This window comes from Microtus pennsylvanicus, chromosome 20, assembly GCF_037038515.1.
Source record: "Microtus pennsylvanicus isolate mMicPen1 chromosome 20, mMicPen1.hap1, whole genome shotgun sequence".
In the NCBI taxonomy this organism is placed as follows: Eukaryota; Metazoa; Chordata; class Mammalia; order Rodentia; family Cricetidae; genus Microtus; species Microtus pennsylvanicus.
The window spans coordinates 37683523-37700579 of NC_134598.1; the positions used below are offsets into that span (position 1 = coordinate 37683523).

Consider the following 17057-nt stretch of genomic DNA (forward strand, 5'->3'; position numbering starts at 1 on the left):
TGGGTGCATTATGACACTATGGGTGCATATGACACTATGGGTGCATATGACACTATGGGTGCATTATGACACTATGGGTGCATTATGACACTATGGGTGCATATGACACTATGGGTGCATATGACACTATGGGTGCATATGACACGTATGGGTGCATATGACACTATGGGTGCATATGACACTATGGGTGCATTATGACACTATGGGTGCATATGACACTATGGGTGCATATGACACTATGGGTGCATTATGACACTATGGGTGCATTATGACACTATGGGTGCATATGACACTATGGGTGCATATGACACTATGGGTGCATATGACACTATGGGTGCATATGACACTATGGGTGCATATGACACTATGGGTGCATTATGACACTATGGGTGCATATGACACTATGGGTGCATATGACACTATGGGTGCATTATGACACTATGGGTGCATATGACACTATGGGTGCATATGACACTATGGGTGCATATGACACTATGGGTGCATATGACACTATGGGTGCATATGACACTATGGGTGCATTATGACACTATGGGTGCATATGACACTATGGGTGCATATGACACATATGAGTGCATTATGTCACTATGGGTGCATTATGACGCGTACGGGTGCATTATGGTAAATGTATTTAAGATACAGGGCAAAGGCCAATAGCTGAAGAGAGGGTATCTGTGGAGGATGGGGCAAGTGAAGGCTGGAGAATCAGTCAGGGGTCAGACAGTGGAGGCCTTGGATTGTCCATGGAAGAAACCTGGACTTTTGTGAGGAGGCACTGTGGAGCCATTGAAGGTGTAGAACACTGCCCGGCTCTCATTGCTCAGCAAATTCCTACTGTTGCAGTCTCAGATCCCAAAACAAACAAACAAAAAACCAAGCCAGGCACAGTGACACACAGCTTTAATCCCAGCATGCGGGAGGCAGAGGCAGGTGGATCTCTCTGAGTTCGAGGCCAGCCTGGTTTACGTAGTGATTTCCAGGACAGTCAGAGACACATAGTAAGACACTATCTCTAAATACAAGCAGAACAAAACAATATAGTGTCCAGTCTCTGTGGCCATCTCTGCTTTTCTACTTTGGGGATTTATTTTTTAGATCCTGCTTTGGTAAAGTAGACCTGTTGTAGCATTTCCAGATAAGTGAGCAGTAACTGAAGAGGTGGACACTTTGCCTGACAGCATGTGTATACATAAAAAGCTGTAGGTAAAACGTGGCTCAGAAGAGACACGGTTCCAGGCGTCACAACATTCTCTGTTGCTTGAAAGCATTGATACCAAGGGTGCTTCCTGCTCCCCTGTGTCCCAGGAGGCCACGGGCTGAAGCCTTCCAAGGAGATCTCCTTCAGAAATGTGTGTCTCAGATAATGGCTCACGCTAGCTGGTGACCGAGTTCATTATCTGCCCATAATAGCACAGGCTCAATTCAAATGCAATGAAGTTGTTAAATAGAAGGTAAGAAAATAGAGCAAGTCCAGAATTGTGTGTGTGTGCATGTGTGCGTGTTCCAGGTGAAATGCAGCGTTGCTCACCCGCCATGCCAGGCTAATGATGTCCTCTAAAGGAGGGAGGGAAGGGGGAATTCATCATCAGATATGAAGAGAAGTAATTAACTGCGTTCTCTCTTTCCCGCCTCTGTCAGCGGAGCGGATGCTCCAATTAGTAACTTCAGTGCACACGCCGAGCCGCTAGGTTTTGCCAGGGGGTCTGAGGGACGGCGTCACAATGCTATTCCTGGAGCATCCTTCTAGCATCAAAGGTGCCCTTGCGTGCCAATTACGCCCATCACTCACAGAGCTTATTAAAATGCTTCATAGTCATAAGGCACCTGGATACTCGGAGGTTCAGCTGCTCCAGTCACAGGGACAAAACCCGACAGAAACGTAGTAGGTTAGCAGGCGCTGGCCTTTCACAGGTAGTGGTTTAATTAGCTCAGCCTGTGTGAACCGTGACTTTGATTGAGCAGAACCAAATAATTTGTTGTTGCTAGGGGTTCATCTCACTTGCTGTGTATCACCGTGGGTCAGAGTTAGCAGCAAATAGACCACAGAACAGTAAACAGAAGTGCAGGCATCGTGACTTTAGTGACACGTAATGATCTGAGAAACCAGGAGAACACCTGGGAGCCAGTGCCTTTTGTTATTGGTGGCAGGGCTGGGGGCTCAGGGTTTTACTCTATAGTCCACACTGGTTTCAAACTCATGGTGATCCTCCTGCCTCGGCCTTTTGAGCACTGGGTTTACTCTCAGCTTGGGAATCCATGTTTTTAACACCACATTGAGAACATTATGTCCCTCAAGCTTTACCCATCTTGGGGCATTTCTGACAATGGGATGGACCCCTTTTCAGGTTAGGAACCTGAGACCCACCTGAGTAACTGCCTACTTCTCCAGTCTGACAAAAGGAGACCTATATCCCACATGCTGTCTTGACTCAGTACAGGCCCAGTACTTTTTTTTAATTACTATATTTTTTTATTTATTTTACATACCGACCAGTTTCCCCTCCCTCCTCTCCTCCATTCCCTCCCCCACCTCCTTTCTACCCTCCCCCATCCCCTCCTCTCCCATCTCCATTCAGAAAGGGCCAGGCCTCCCATGGGAGTCAACAAAGCATAGACCTAGTACTTCTTGCCTGAACTAGTACAGTGCATCCAGACTAGTCTCAATGTTTGCTGATCCATGCGAAAAATACCAGTTAACCCAACTTTGCTAGTTATCCTTGGTCATCCACCTCAGAGGTACTGCCACCTTTAACTGTGCTGCTCTGGTCCCTTAGCAGGGGGAGGGGTGCTCTCTCATTTAAAAGTGTCCCACAAACAGATTCCAAGTGGCTTGAAAAGCTTGCTTTACCACTGAATCCTTAGATTGTTTGGGTTAAAGTAAACTTAGGACAACGTTAACAAAGGGACACTCTCCTTTCTCCAAGTCCCGGCTACCCTCATGTTGGTGTATTAGAATAGAAAATGTCCCTCACACAATGGCCTGAAGTCAAACCTCTGTTAATTTAGGGAAATAGTTTAATGGAACACTCGCAAGTCTAAGATGGAACTTGTGGGGGTTACTTTCTTGCCTTTTTGTGTTCTTTATACTTGGTTATCAGTTAACAGAACCTATTAGCTTTACATTCATGTTCTTAACCTTTGTCAACAGTATCATTGTGGTTAATAGAGCATTCTAGAAGTAATCAGGCAAGGTTTTCTTGCCTCTGAGAGTTGTGTGTGTGTCTGTGTGTGCGTGTGTTCAGTGAGTGCATGTGTGAGTGAGAGGTTGACATCGAGTATCCTGTCCCATTTTCTCAGTCACTCTCCACATCATGGTTTTGAGGCACAGTTCCTCACTGGCCCTGTAACTTACTGGCTTGGTCTGCTGGCTGGCCACCCCCAAAGCTCCCCCTGTCTTTGCATATCCAACTCTGGGGTTACACGCACACACTTCCATGCTTCCTTTTAAAACATGGGCTTTGGAGATTCGAGGTCATGCTTCACAGTGAAGGTTCTCAGGCTTTACAACAAGCACTGCACACACCGAGTCGTGTGTGTGTGTGTGTGTGTGTGTGTGTGTGTGTGTGTGTGATATGCATAGACCTGCCTGTAGAGGTCAGATCCCTGGAGCTGGAGTTACAGGAAGTTGTGATCTGGCCACCATGGTTGCTGAGAAAAAGAGCAGTAAATGCTCTTAACCGATGAGCCATCCCTAGCCCCATGAACCATCCCTAGCCCCTCCCCCATGAGCCATCCCTAGCCCCATGAGCCATCCCTAGCCCCCATGAGCCATCCCTAGCCCCTCCGTCATCTGGATGCTAAGGTAGCCCCTTGTCAAGGACGGCATGTCAAGCCACATTTAAAGATTCTCCACAGTCCCCACCCTCCTTTCCTTTCGGGTCTCCCTTCGCAAGCCCCTCCTCCCACTCAGGCAGATGTCCCCATCATTCAGAGCACATGACACATCTATTGCTCTCTGTGGTTCCCCTGTCTGGAGCCTCCGCCATCTGCAGCAGTAGAAAAGGCTTCTGGTGAGAAAAGTTCTCTTAATCGCTGGTCACATTAGCAAATGAATTCTACTTTCTGAGCCTTAGTCTCTCCGTGTGAAAGGTCGGTATACTGCCTACTTCATATGGCTTTTCTGTTCTGTTTTTGCTTCACTTGGGTTTTCTTGTTAACTCAGGTTGTCACTGTGTAGCTCAGGCCATGCCTGGACACACAATGTTAGTCTAAATGATCCTCAAACCTCATACCCTCCCACGCCATCCTTCTGAGTGCTAAGGTTACAGGCATGTGTCAACATGCCTGACTTTTATGTGATTACCATGAGAATTGAAAGAAAATAACCCTGGCTACCCAGTGCCTGGCACCTAGAACAAACTCCATGAATTTGAGCTGTTACAAAATTTCAACCCGAAGTCCTCTGTGGAGCCATAATTATCCACTCCTATCTACACACTAACCAGGGTTTCCCTTTTCAAATGCGTCTCTGGTCGGGAGGTTATAGTATTTCCAGATTCTCATTTCCTGTGTCATTCTCCCCAATGGACTCCAGAGTGAACTAGGACTTAGGTCATGTCTTAAGCCAACACAAGTGCCCGCAGGAGCCAGGAAAGGGACAGAAAACAGACTTGGTGTAAGAACGATGGGGAGGAGTAAGGACTCTGGCCAACCCCAGGGCACATGTCACCCTGGCCCATTGTTGTCATGAGGGAATATTGGGCCCCGTTGCCAGATCTCAGCTTTTTCATAAGAAGCCAGGAATCCAGATTCTTCTGTGCAAAGTCCTGGGGTTTAAAAGCTGAGCCATTGTTGCTTAGACAAAACAAAGCAGGCATGTAAGACTCCCCTTCCCCAGTGGTGACAGCGCTTCATTTACGGGGTCCCTATAAAGTCTGAGCCTCAGCTGGGCCTCTGAAGTTACAGAGAAGCAGTGCTGTGGGCGGCAGTTAGGGATCTTGGCTAAACTTGCAGGCTGATCTTCATTCATCCCAGATCCAAAGCTCAGGACAGCCTCAAGAGGCCTCTTCTGTACCTGGAGCCAGTTTCCCCAGGTGAAACCCAGGTAGAGTTCCATTGCTAGCACAGAGGACACCTGCACTGGAGTAGAACGGCTTCATTTTGTTCACCATTGTTTCCTTAATTTGTCTATGTTTTAATGTGGGACATTTCGTGAATATGCATACCATCCTGACTCAGGGGCCATACTAACCTGCTTCCTTATGTTGAGGTCACTGCTTAGCCCTCAGGAAGTGTGTGTGGAATTACAGACCCCATCTCCATCCCTCTGTTTACTGTGAATTTGCTCACTGTATGCCATCCAGGACCATTTTGCTCACCATGATATGGCCCCAGTGCCTGGAGGGTGATAAGGTCAATACACATTTGTTGAATGAGTTAAGTGATCGAAATGATCCATCCATCAACACCAGACACCGATGTATGCTGAGGGATATGGGGGACTTCATGGATTCTGAGGTGACTGGATACTCCCCCAGTCTCAGGGTATTTGGTCCTCTAGAAAGAATTGCTTGAGGTATATACTGGAACCTGAGAACCAGGAACTACTCCTTAGGCCCATTCCAAAGAGAAGGCCGTGGACTGAACGGCCGGGACCCCTCAGCACTCGGCCCTGCTGTTGCCTGCGTCCCTGGGGTCAGATTCATGCATGAGGTTTGAAATGGTTGAGCTGACTTTTGTCAGTCTTGTGCTGGAATGAGCTCAGTGAGTGCCACCCCTTCAAGGGGGCCCCTTGGAAGGCCGTGTCCTCATTCTACTTGAGTTACGACACTGCTGGACCACTTCTCTGGCAAGTGCCCTCAGAGTGAGGCTAAGCTACTTGAGGACATTTGTTCCATTGCTTAAGAATCATGCCTTATTTTAACAACAAGAGCAAGGAAAAAAATCCCAGAAAACAGGTACTCATCATAGTGTCCCCTAAACTTGATTCCGGGTTTGTTTGTTTGTTTTTGAATGGTTTCCCTAAAAGTCCAGTGACCGTAGGAGAACTGTCTTCTGTTGGAGTGTTTAATGAGCTGTGTGTACCCAGGCTCCTCCGGGGTGTCATGTTCCACAGCAGGGGTGTGGGAAGAGGTCTCTGACAGATCGATATCATTGAAGGCAGAATTCATTTGGATTCCTAAATTCTGTTTACTTTTAAAAAAAACTTCAAAACTTATTTATATTTATTCTGTGTCCTCAATGTCTATCACAGAGTTGGGATACTTAGGTATGGAGAAGAAGATTGAGGACTCCTAATGCCATTCACAGGACATCTGGGCCCAGTACTTATAATACACATACCACTTTGTTTGATATCAACAGCCACCCTAAAGCATAGTCATCAGTCATCACTTCTGAAGGGAAACTGAGGCCTGAGGTTAGGTAACCTGCTCACGGTCACCAAACCCAGTTGGAGAGTGGACATTTCCTTCCATAGAACCCCTAATCTGCACGCAGGAATGTACGGGATACAGCACTACCAGCCTGAATACCGCACAGAGGAAGAAGACCCTAGCATAACCAGAGGTCAACTCTACTAGGATCATGAAGTCTCCCTTTGGCAGTGACCAGTGACTGTCCAGCTGTGCCACCTCTGCCTGCCCACGAGTCTGCTCAGATAATTCCTCTCTACCACTCCTGTCCCATAGCCTCTGACATCTTCCTGTTAGAAATAGCTTCAAAGTGAACGCATGGTTTGAAGCCTGGCTGAGCGGGGCTCCTGCAAGCTCTTACATAGCTTTAAAGGTCTGAAGGGACCTTTCTCTCCAGTGTGTCCAGGCCAGGGTCAGCTCATAGTAGAGGGACTGGAATTTGGGCTGGAAAAGTAACCAGGACCAAAGGCAAAGGAACCTGCTGACCCTATAGGTGACCCCGGCTTCTCATCGTGGAGGAAGAGCCCTGTTTCTGAGGCCTTACCAGGCTGGAAGGAAGGGGAGCGGAGACTCTTGGTTGTTGTTGCTCTTCTCACTGAGCATCTGTTTCTCTAGGCTGGAGGAGAACTATGAGATCGCCGAGGGTGTCTGCATCCCTCGCAGTGCCCTGTACATGCACTACCTGGATTTCTGTGAGAAGAATGACACCCAGCCCGTCAACGCGGCCAGCTTTGGGAAGGTCAGTCTAAGCTCCCCAACTTTAGATAATCCACATACTTTAAATTTTTTAAAATTTACATTTTACTTAGTGTTTTTTTTATTTTAAATTTATTTATTTATTAAGGATTTCTGCCTCCTCCCCGCCACCGCCTCCTATTTCCCTCCCCCTCCCCCGATCAAGTCCCCCTCCCTCATCAGCTCGAAGAGCAATCAGGGTTCCCTGACCTGTGGGAAGCCCAAGGGCTGCCCACCTCTATCCAGGTCTAGTAAGGTGACCATCCAAACTGCCTAGGCTCCCCCAAAGCCAGTACGTGCAGTAGGATCAAAAACCTACTGCCATTGTTCTTGAGTTCCCATTCTTCCTCATTATCCGCTATGTTCAGCTAGTCCGATTTTATCCCATGCTTTTTCAGTCCCAGGCCAGCTGGCCTTGGTGAGTTCCCGATAGAACATCCCCATTGTCTCAGTGTGTGGGTGCACCCCTCGCGGTCCTGAGTTCCTTGCTCGTGCTCCGTCTCCTTCTGCTCCTGATTTGGACCTTGAGATTTCTGTCCGGTGCTCCAATGTGGGTCTCTGTCTCTGTCTCATTTCATCGCCTGATGAAAATTAATATTCATGAGGATGCTTATATGTTTGTCTTTGGATTCACCTTCTTATTTAGCTTCTCTAGGAACGTGAATTATAAGCTCAATGTCCTTTATTTATGGCTAATGGGATGTACCACTCATATTTGGTTTTTACGTAGTGTGTTTGTGTATGTGTGAGAGAGAGACAGAGACAGAGACGAGAGGCAAAAGTCTAATTCTCTCCTTCCACTATGAGTCTTGGGATTCAAACTCAGACCCTTAGGCTTGGTGGCAGGTGCCGTTAAATCATTTTGCTGGCCCATAACACATAGATTTAAAACATCCCAATTCTTATTTTCTGAAGTTACTAAAATAAACACTTGGGTGACTTCGATGTGATCTTTTGTTGCAAATTCCTCACACAGTTATACCAAAACAATACCAAATCAAACCCCAGAAGAAAGCAATCTACAGGGTTTGGCAATACCTAACTGTAAAAATGCTAGTCAATTCAGGAGCATTATGAAGCAAGAAGTTGAAGGCCTCTGCTGTCTTTCCTTTGTATGTCACATGCACAAAGTAATGTTTCTTCTGCAAGATGCAGATATGAGTGTACAAGTGCATCTACGTCTGATGGTGAACCTGGGACCAGAGAGGCACTTGGCTTGGTAATGCGTGCCTTGGAGAGACTGGGAAACCATCCTGGATTATGACTTTAGTGGTCCTGGGCTCCCCAGCCCATGTTAGGTAGTCATAGGAGGACCTAGGAAGGGGGTCCAATGTGCCGCTCGGAGAGGCTTGGACCAGCAGTGAGGGAAGGGAGAGTGTTCTATGACTCCCGTGACACCAGCTTGTGTTGGCATTCTCACGAAGTGGCAGCAATGGAAAGGCTAGGTAGGTACGGATAGAGGGGCAGCTTGGGCAGCTTCTAAGAATTTAACATGCAACCTCTCTGACCTCAGCTGCCTTGTGGGAAGCAACAAGGTTCAGGTGAGATATCAGTGGGGCCTGGAAAATGACTTAGTCACCCAGCAACTCAGATATATATTAACCACCTCTTGCTTGTGACCACAGCTGTTAGTGTTATGAATTCATCTTTGAAGTTTCTGTGTACAGATGCAAGCAGTCATCTTTTAGCTCAAATTATGATGTAAAGAAAACCAACACCATTTATTGATTTGCTCACGTGAAGGTTTTATTTTAAAACAACAAACAAACAAAAACTTCCACAGCTCTGTGGTCATTTTGGCATGTCCTTGAACTCTTCCTCGAGAGGACTTTGACTAAAGTCTGTCCTTCCCTGTTAGCTCTTCCCTTCCATTCCCATTTTAAGCTCCCTTTAAGATATGGTCAAATTCCCAGAGGTTTGTGGTCTAGAAGCCCCCTGACCTGGACTCCTCTCTGTCTATGCCATCTCTCCTTACCCCTGTGCTCTTTAGCCACACACAGCATCTAACTTACTGAAACTTCCACAAAAGCAAGAGCTTGGCCCTCCAGCCGTTGTGTTGGCTGCACTGCAAATAGCAACACCTGGCCAGAGACCGCAATATTGGATGGCCCTTCGTCACGGAAGGGTCTATGGGGCGGCTCTTGTTCCAGACACCAATGGACCATGGACGAAGCATGGTGTCCTATTGTTTCTCATGTGACAGCCCACAGAAAACCCCTGTGAAGTTCGTAGGCATCTTTACTTCTCAACAAGGCTGGGATCAAGTCTTCTTCATCAGTAGGTTTATTGGTCCTCAGCTCCTTCCCACTAATCCCAGCCCCTCTCTGCCCTGTGTCTCTTAGCTTTTCCTTCTGGCCTGCCTCCCAGGCCCATTTTCCTCTCCCTTTCCTTGTTGAGACACCTCCTGACAAATTTCTTCTCTTCTCGGGTTCTTGGTCTCTGCTGACACATTTGACCACACAGATGTCTTCAAATGGTTTTCTGAATGAGGAGCTTCCTCCCCATGAACTTTGGTGCCAAAGCTTCCAACACAGACACTAAGAGACATCTATGTTCAGTCATCAGACTGAATGCAAGGAATTGTCCTTATTATTAAGACCATAAGTAAATAGGATATCCTCCTTGCCAATAGTCCAAACACACTCAAGTTGGGACTGTCCTGCCAGCTGCCGGGGGCAGAAGGTGCCTGCTGAGGGTCCATGATGAGTTTGTTGTATTGAAATCCCAAGCACACAGTTGCCCATCCTGAGACTCCTGTACTTTACAGCTGCTGTTTCCTCCGGTGAAGGGAACCAGATTCTGCAAACCTTGGGGTATACAGCCTGTCCTTGAGCAGGGGCATCCAAACTTACGATTAATCTGTGAACTTTTAACTTAGAGCGGTATTTCTTCATTTTCAAGGGAGACTCTATTGGTAGCCGCCCCCCTTGGCAAGCAATGAGTCAGATGTCCGCTCTGAAGCTGTCCCTGGGGCAGCCTGCCTGGAAACCGCTGTTGGTAAAGATGAAGGCAGCAGTTTCGTTGCCACAAGTGAGCCCTGAGATGTCTCACCGTTGACCAAACTCCACAAGCACTGGCTTCTGGGAAAGCGGCAGTGACCTTGGGTCCTGGAGTTATTCAGAAAGTGGAGAGGTTGCGGAACATTCTAACTGGACTGCTCTTGGGTTGGCTTTTGCTAGTGGCTTAGGTCGTTTTCTGTGATCTCACATCCTTAACCTCTTTTTTTCTTTTGTACATACATGCATGCTCATGTGTGCTTTGTGTGTGTAGCTGTGTGTGTGCACCCTAGTGCATGGGCATGTAACAACATACTTGGACAGTGACTAGATTTTGGCTCTAGGCTTTAGGGTATACATCGTGTTGGGAAGAACTCAAGTCTTAACCAGGTTGTGTGTTCTCCTCATCCATGCGTGTGGAATACCGCTCCGGTTATGTAGCTTTCCTTGACTCTCTTTCCACTGAGTTTTCTTCATATAGATCTTATACACATCTAACTGCACTTATACGACTTCTCATTTTTGAGAGTGCCAATGTAAGCAGTGTTGTGTTCATTGCTGGTGGTAGAAAAAGCTTTTATGTATTAACCTCATATCCTGCAACACTTCTATAATTTCTTTTTAATTTAAAAAATTTGTTTTTTGTTTGTTTCTCAATATATCTTGATTTTCTTCATAGACAATCACGTTATCTGTGGATGAAGACCATTCTGTTCATTCTTCCTGATCTCTCTTTTATTTCCTTTTCCTGCTTATTACACTAGGTAGCTAGGCCTTCTGTACCATGTTGAAGCTAAGTCTGCTATTCTGTTGTTCTGAGCAGCATTAAGAACTGCTGCCCCTTCTTGGGGAATTGGCCCCTTGGTCAGTGTGCCACCCACCCTTGTATGCTAGACAGTGCTCCTTGGCTTAAGTCGGTTTATCTGAAGTCAGAGCAACTCCTTGCCCTTTTGATGACTGTTATCTTGGCATTCCTTCTCCATCCGGTTTTCATCTCTAAGCATCTTTGTATTTAAAGGTTTTTTTTTTTGTAAGCAACATACAGTTGGATCTTGTTTCTTTATTTACTTCAAAAAGCCAACAGTCTCTCCCCGACATCTTGTCTCTTTCTCAAGGTCTAGCTAGGATCTTTCTGCACAGCCCAGGCTCTCTGTGCAGCTCACATTGGCCTCAAGTCCTGATCTGCTTGCCTTGGCTTCCTGGGGCTTAACCTACAGTGCCTGCCCAGCACCTGCAGCTTCTCTCTGATTGGTGCAGTTGCAGAGTGATGCTCACCTGCAGTGATTGTTGACACAGTGGGAGCAATGTTACCGCAGCTGTTAGTTTCCTATTCATTGTCCTCATTCCTTATTCTGTGTTTATGTTTTGCTATTTCCCACTGTTTACAGTTTGGTCTATGTATTTATTTATCTATGTGTATTTACTTATTTAGAGAGAAAGTCTTGCTTTGTATACTAGATCAGCCTCAAACTTGCAGCTGACCTTCTGAATGCTAGGGTTATGGGTATATGCCATTATGCCTGGTTATTTCATGTCTTATTTTATTGTACTCTATTTTCATTTTTATTTATTTAACGTGTGTGTGTGTGTGTGTGTGCACATGCATGCATGTGGGTACCTGTAGAGGCGTCAGAATCACATCAGTCTGTAGTTAGAGGTGGTTGCAAGCTAGGAAACGAATGCAGCTGCCCTGCAGGGGCAGCAGACACTCTCAGCTGCCAAGGTGTCGCTCCAGCCTCCCACACCCAGCTTTTCTGTGGATGCTGAGCATCTGAACTCTGGTCCTTGTGCTTTTGAGTATTTTAACCACCAAGACAGTTTCCCCTCCCTGCCCTAATTATTTTAATTAGCCATTTTAATTAAACTCTTACTATTTAGCCCCGTTTGGTCTCAGATTTACTGTGTAAGCAAGGCTGTCCTTGAACTTACGGTGATCCTACCACCTCAGCTTCTGGAGCAGTACTCTGTAGGTGTGTGTATTTCACGGTCATGTTTGGGTGTGTACATACGTGCATGTAATGTGTGTGGAGACCGTGTCTTTCTCTGCTCTCTCTACTTTATCCTGTGAGGCAGGCTGACTGTCTAGACTGGCTGCCCAGTGGGCTTCAGGGACCTTGCGCTGGGGCTACAGCTGCACTTAGCCATACTGGGGATTTGAACTCAGTCTCCCATGCTTGGGCCGCGGACAGTTCCCCCTGTTTACTTCCACTGGACATCTTATACGGCCCTGCTTTCATGTGTCTATTTGGCTTTGTATCAGTTGTGCTTTTTTAAAAAACTGAATTTTAGTGCTCGCCCGCAATTTCCAGTGTGCGTTTACAGCTAATCAAGCCACCTTCATGACACCGCACAGGCGAGCACCCTGCACTCACCCTCCTTCCTCCCCTCCCACTCTGTACCATCTCCCTGCCATCATTAACCCCTGACGTGTGCGCCTGCATAGGCACATGTATGATTTAGTGTATCGCTGGGCCAGCATTCTGAACCAAGTGTCATCTGGCGGGTGGATTAAAAACAAGTTTTACTTTTTCCTGAAGTTACTGATAAGAAAGAGAGAGGAAGAGGAAATAGCAATTTTTATCTCTCTGAGGCTATCCCCATACTTGCATCTCAGTTATAACGTGGAACCCGGGCCGAGAGCTCTGGGGTGTGACTGTTCTCTGACGTACAGTGGGGTTACACGAACATACATCTACTGAAAGCTGAAAACGTCAACAGTTAGACACGTGCTTAGCACACGGAACCTGCTGCGCAGCACGGCTTAGCTGCCCCACCTTAAACATGCTTAGGGCCTTGCTCACCCTACAGTCGGGCACAATCACCCCAACAGAGCATCCTTCCTAAGGAGCTGTGGGACATCTCATGCGTCAGCATCGCACGCCATCGAGTTCTAGCTCTCTGCCTTCACGACCACACGGCCAGCTGTAGCTGCCCCTCCCCGCCAGTGTTCAGCGTCACAGAGGTCACCATCCCGGAACTGTCTCTGACCTGGAAAAGATCAAAATGCGAATGCAAATCCTGCCTGCTCCCAAACGCACGTCACCTTTGCAGCGCCTCCAGGTTGGAACAGAGGAAGCTGAGTCATCAGGACAGGGCCCTGTCTGCCAATACTCTGATGATAAGCCAGTTAAAAGTAGCCCAGGTGGTGCATATGACCACTGGAGACCATGAGGCTGACACAATTTTTGGTCCACAATTTGTGGGGTTCTTGGGGAGAGGTAGAAACACGCCAAGGCATTAGATAGTTTTGACAGTGGAATCTGAGTGCATGAGTTCATTGAGCATTGCGAACTTCACTTCCATGAAGCCTTGCTGGTGGCCCTTGGCCGTAAGCACAACGCTCAAAGAGAATACAGTCCATGACTATTACCGGTTGTCTCCACACACTGAGAGCTTAATCTATGAGGGAGATTAGAGATCTGTTGGTACGAGCCCATCCTTTTCTAGATGGGGAAATTAAAATCAGAGGGAGGGAGTGATTTTCTCAAGTTGCTGCATTTGGTGGCACGCCAGCTGAGATGGCTGGTGATGTCAGTAAGATGGGAAGAAACCAGGAATGGGAAGTCGAACTCCAGAGGGCTGTGTTTGTGTGAATGTAGTCGCTGGGAAAGGTGAGGTATAAATGAACTATAGAGGTCACTCTGAGATTGGACGGTGGGGGTGGCTCCTCCTTGAATGTCTGGCTTCTTCCTTCTTGCTGGCCAGCCTTGCTCAGTGGTGGGAACAGCTACATGTGTTTGGGGATCTGTGCTTAGCGGTCACATATGTGTAACACAGATGGAAATAAGACCTCCCCCTTTGAGAGTTCCTCCATTCTGCCCGCCTCCTTCCTGTCCTGACATGGGAAGAGGGGTCACTCACACGTCCATGGATGCAGGCCATGAAAGTGTCCTGAAGACATACCAACGGGTCTTCATGCTGATATCTTGCCATCACTCAAAGGAAAAATTAGTTGTACGGACAGAGTGTCTTTCTATTTTAAATGCTAGCATATGCTTTCCTTAGCCTTTAGAATATGGTACCCACTGTCCATGTGACTTCATATCAACATATATATTTGGTTAATTCTTTTCTTAGTGTAGTACCCTGCAGATCTTCCCAGGTCATTTGGGTCTGAAGCTCAACCCCAGCATTAACCAGCCACAAGAACCCAGACAGCTTAGGAGCTCCAGGCCCAGTTTCCCAGTCTGTAAAGTGGACTCATGAAATCAGCTCTGGGGACTGTAAATACCACTTAGCTCAGAAGCACTCAGTGCCTGTTAGTTACAGTTATTTCATTTTATCATAGCAGCCTTCCATGGCTCTAATACTTCATGTTTCTTTAATATACCATCCCTAATGCATGAATGTTCCAGCCCTTCTCGGTGCTCTTCCTGCTGAGCAATTTTGAAAACTATTGTTCTAAAAATGTCCCACGTCACACGGACTGCCTCCCCGCCCGCACTTTTCTTATTATCGTCTGTGCGATTATTCCATATTTTGACTTAACCTGCACCTTACGTAAGTCACCCCGCTCTGATGAGTCTGCCAAAGCTGTCACCGTCTCACACACACTCCTCATGGCACCCAGCCACCCTAAGGACAGTCCCTGGTTCACGCGTGGATATATGGACCCTCTGCAGCCCTCATCCACCTTTCCTGCCTCATGGTTCACAGCTGCCTCCCCTCCCCTGGGCTCTTCCCAGATGCCTCCATCCGTTCACACATGGGCTGTCTACTTCTGCCCTTCACAGTCCACACGAACTTCTTGTAGAAACTTCTCTCGGAGAATTTTCTGTGGAAGTAGAACCTCAACGCTCATGTTCAAATGGGTGACTTCCAGGAAATACGTGTGTGTAACATGTGTGTGTGTGTGTGTGTGTGTGTGTGTGTGTATGTATAGACTGGATCCTTATGCCCCACGCAAAATTGCTCTTGCAGATACTTGAAGGAGGCACAGAGGTCGGATGTTTCGAAACCTTTATTCGCACCCACCACTAGGCTTCAATTCTTCCTCCTCTGCAAGGAGGTTTATTGTCAAAACAGAGAGTGACTAGCTCACTTTACTTCTAGATTTAAATTGGTGGGACTCAGATCCTTAACCAACTTCTGTCTTACTCTTGTTCAAAATTTCCACAGTGAATACTTATAGAACATGGTGTTACGGTCTTAAGTGTCAATTTCTGTTTGACCAGCCTTTCTTTTCCCACACTCAAATGGCCCCAGGACTGGGACCCACCACTTGCCTTCAGATCGGCTTTCGGCATCTCTGACTCACTGCGTACCCAGGATCCTGTCTCCTCTCGGGCGTGGGAGGGTTCAGACTTGCTCTGTCACCCTGGGATTTCTTTTAGATCGTTTGGTGGGTTGAATCTGTAGAAACAGTAAGAAGCCCGGTGGCTAAATTTGGGAACCAAAGCAATGGAGGCCATATGATGAGGGCCCAGAGTGAAGCCTGTCTGCAGAGGACAGGGACCGTGTGGCTTCGCTGCATGGCTCTGGAGGTATCTCTTGAGGTGCCGCACGAGAGGACATATCTGCGGGGTTTCATGCACTGCTGATGGACACGATTGGTGAACACCTGCTGGCTTCCTGGTGCCAAGTGTTAGCGAGGTTAAAGATCAGGGGAGGTCAGTGGGATCCTGTTCATGTCTCTTCCTCTGGCAAGGGGCTGCAAACACAAGAGGTTAGATCACTGGCTAGATCCCGGGTCTCAGTTTGGAAATGCTTTAGGGTCACTTTTACACCAAGAGGAACATGCCTTAGACAGTGTGTGGTGTTCAGAGATGCTCGTGGGTGTCTGCCCTCCTTTCCCCATCTCACCACAGGGCCACTGTGTGGCCACGCCGTTTCAGGAACGCACACCTACAACCTGTGTTCTGTAAATATTTCACCCACAAAATTATGCATGGGTGCTGTGTGTGCTAGGTCTTCCCAAGGCTGGACCATGCATACGGGTCACTCAGTGCCACCTGAAATCATTCCAGCAGCTCTAAAGAGCGCCGCTCCGAACGGCCCCACTTCCCACCCCCACTCTGCACTCTGTTCCCCCAACCCCCAGCTCTGCCTGCCCTGGCTGAAAGAGAGAAGGGTGGACTTCACGAGTGACTGAGAGAATTTGGAAGGCTGGGATGCTGCGGAATGTTAGATCAGTAGCTAGAACAGCATGTGGCATTCTTTAGGCAGGCTTCATTGAATCCACACAAATGAAGAAAGAGGGGCTGCCTGCCCGTCTGCTCATTTATCAAACAGCGAAGCTCAACCTTCACAATGCCACAAAAGTGTTTTACTGTTTGCTGAGTCTTGCTCCAGAAATTAAAAGCTGAACAGTCCTCGTGGGGCTGGACTGATGCTGAGGTTTTTTGGATACTCCCAACGAAATTATGCCGGTCTTTCAGATTCAGGGACCAGTTGATGATCTGGTGAAAGAAGAGGAGACTCATTTGTAATTTGCAGCCCATAAGAAACACTTAAAGAAAGAAAAAAAAGAAAGAAGAAGCCAAGCCTTCCCACAGAATTTTGTTGCGGCTGCGAGGAGGAGGTGCCACCTGCAAGAGCCTTTCTTTGCTCAGAGTGGGAAAAGTCCCAACTCCGCTGGGGCAGGCAAGATGTGGTGCATTGCAGCCTCCTCCCATCCCCCACACCCAACTCTGAACAGACTTATTTCCTGGAAAAGGCTGCTTTGCTGCTGTTGCTTGTTTCCTTGCTTGCTTAAGCTCGAGGAGATGAAGATTAAGCTACTAAATGCCAAATACTCTCATCCCACAAATGCCGTACATAAGCTTGACCACTGGATTTAGTGTGATCCCCTGACAGCCCAGAAAAGGGTGGACGCAAGGAGGGCTGATTCTGTTGGCAACGGACTGTGCCGGGGGAAGAGGGTCTCAGTGCTAGCGGAAGGAGATGCAGGGTCGGCGTTAGGAAATGTAAACCTTTTGTTCCATCTGTTCACTTGTCTCCTTCCCTCCAGTCCCCG

The 17057-nt window shown here is 47.5% G+C and overlaps 1 protein-coding gene across 3 annotated transcripts in view; it reads left to right on the plus strand.

The window, feature by feature from the left end:
- The window catches only part of Rfx4 (regulatory factor X4), a 156794-nt gene that overhangs the window by 54573 nt on the left and 85164 nt on the right, over positions 1-17057 (plus strand). For all 3 annotated transcript variants that reach the window (XM_075954493.1, XM_075954495.1, XM_075954494.1), the window contains exon 4: positions 6987-7110. In XM_075954493.1, coding sequence (XP_075810608.1) covers positions 6987-7110 — 124 coding nt within the window. The remainder of the gene's footprint in view (positions 1-6986; positions 7111-17057) is intronic.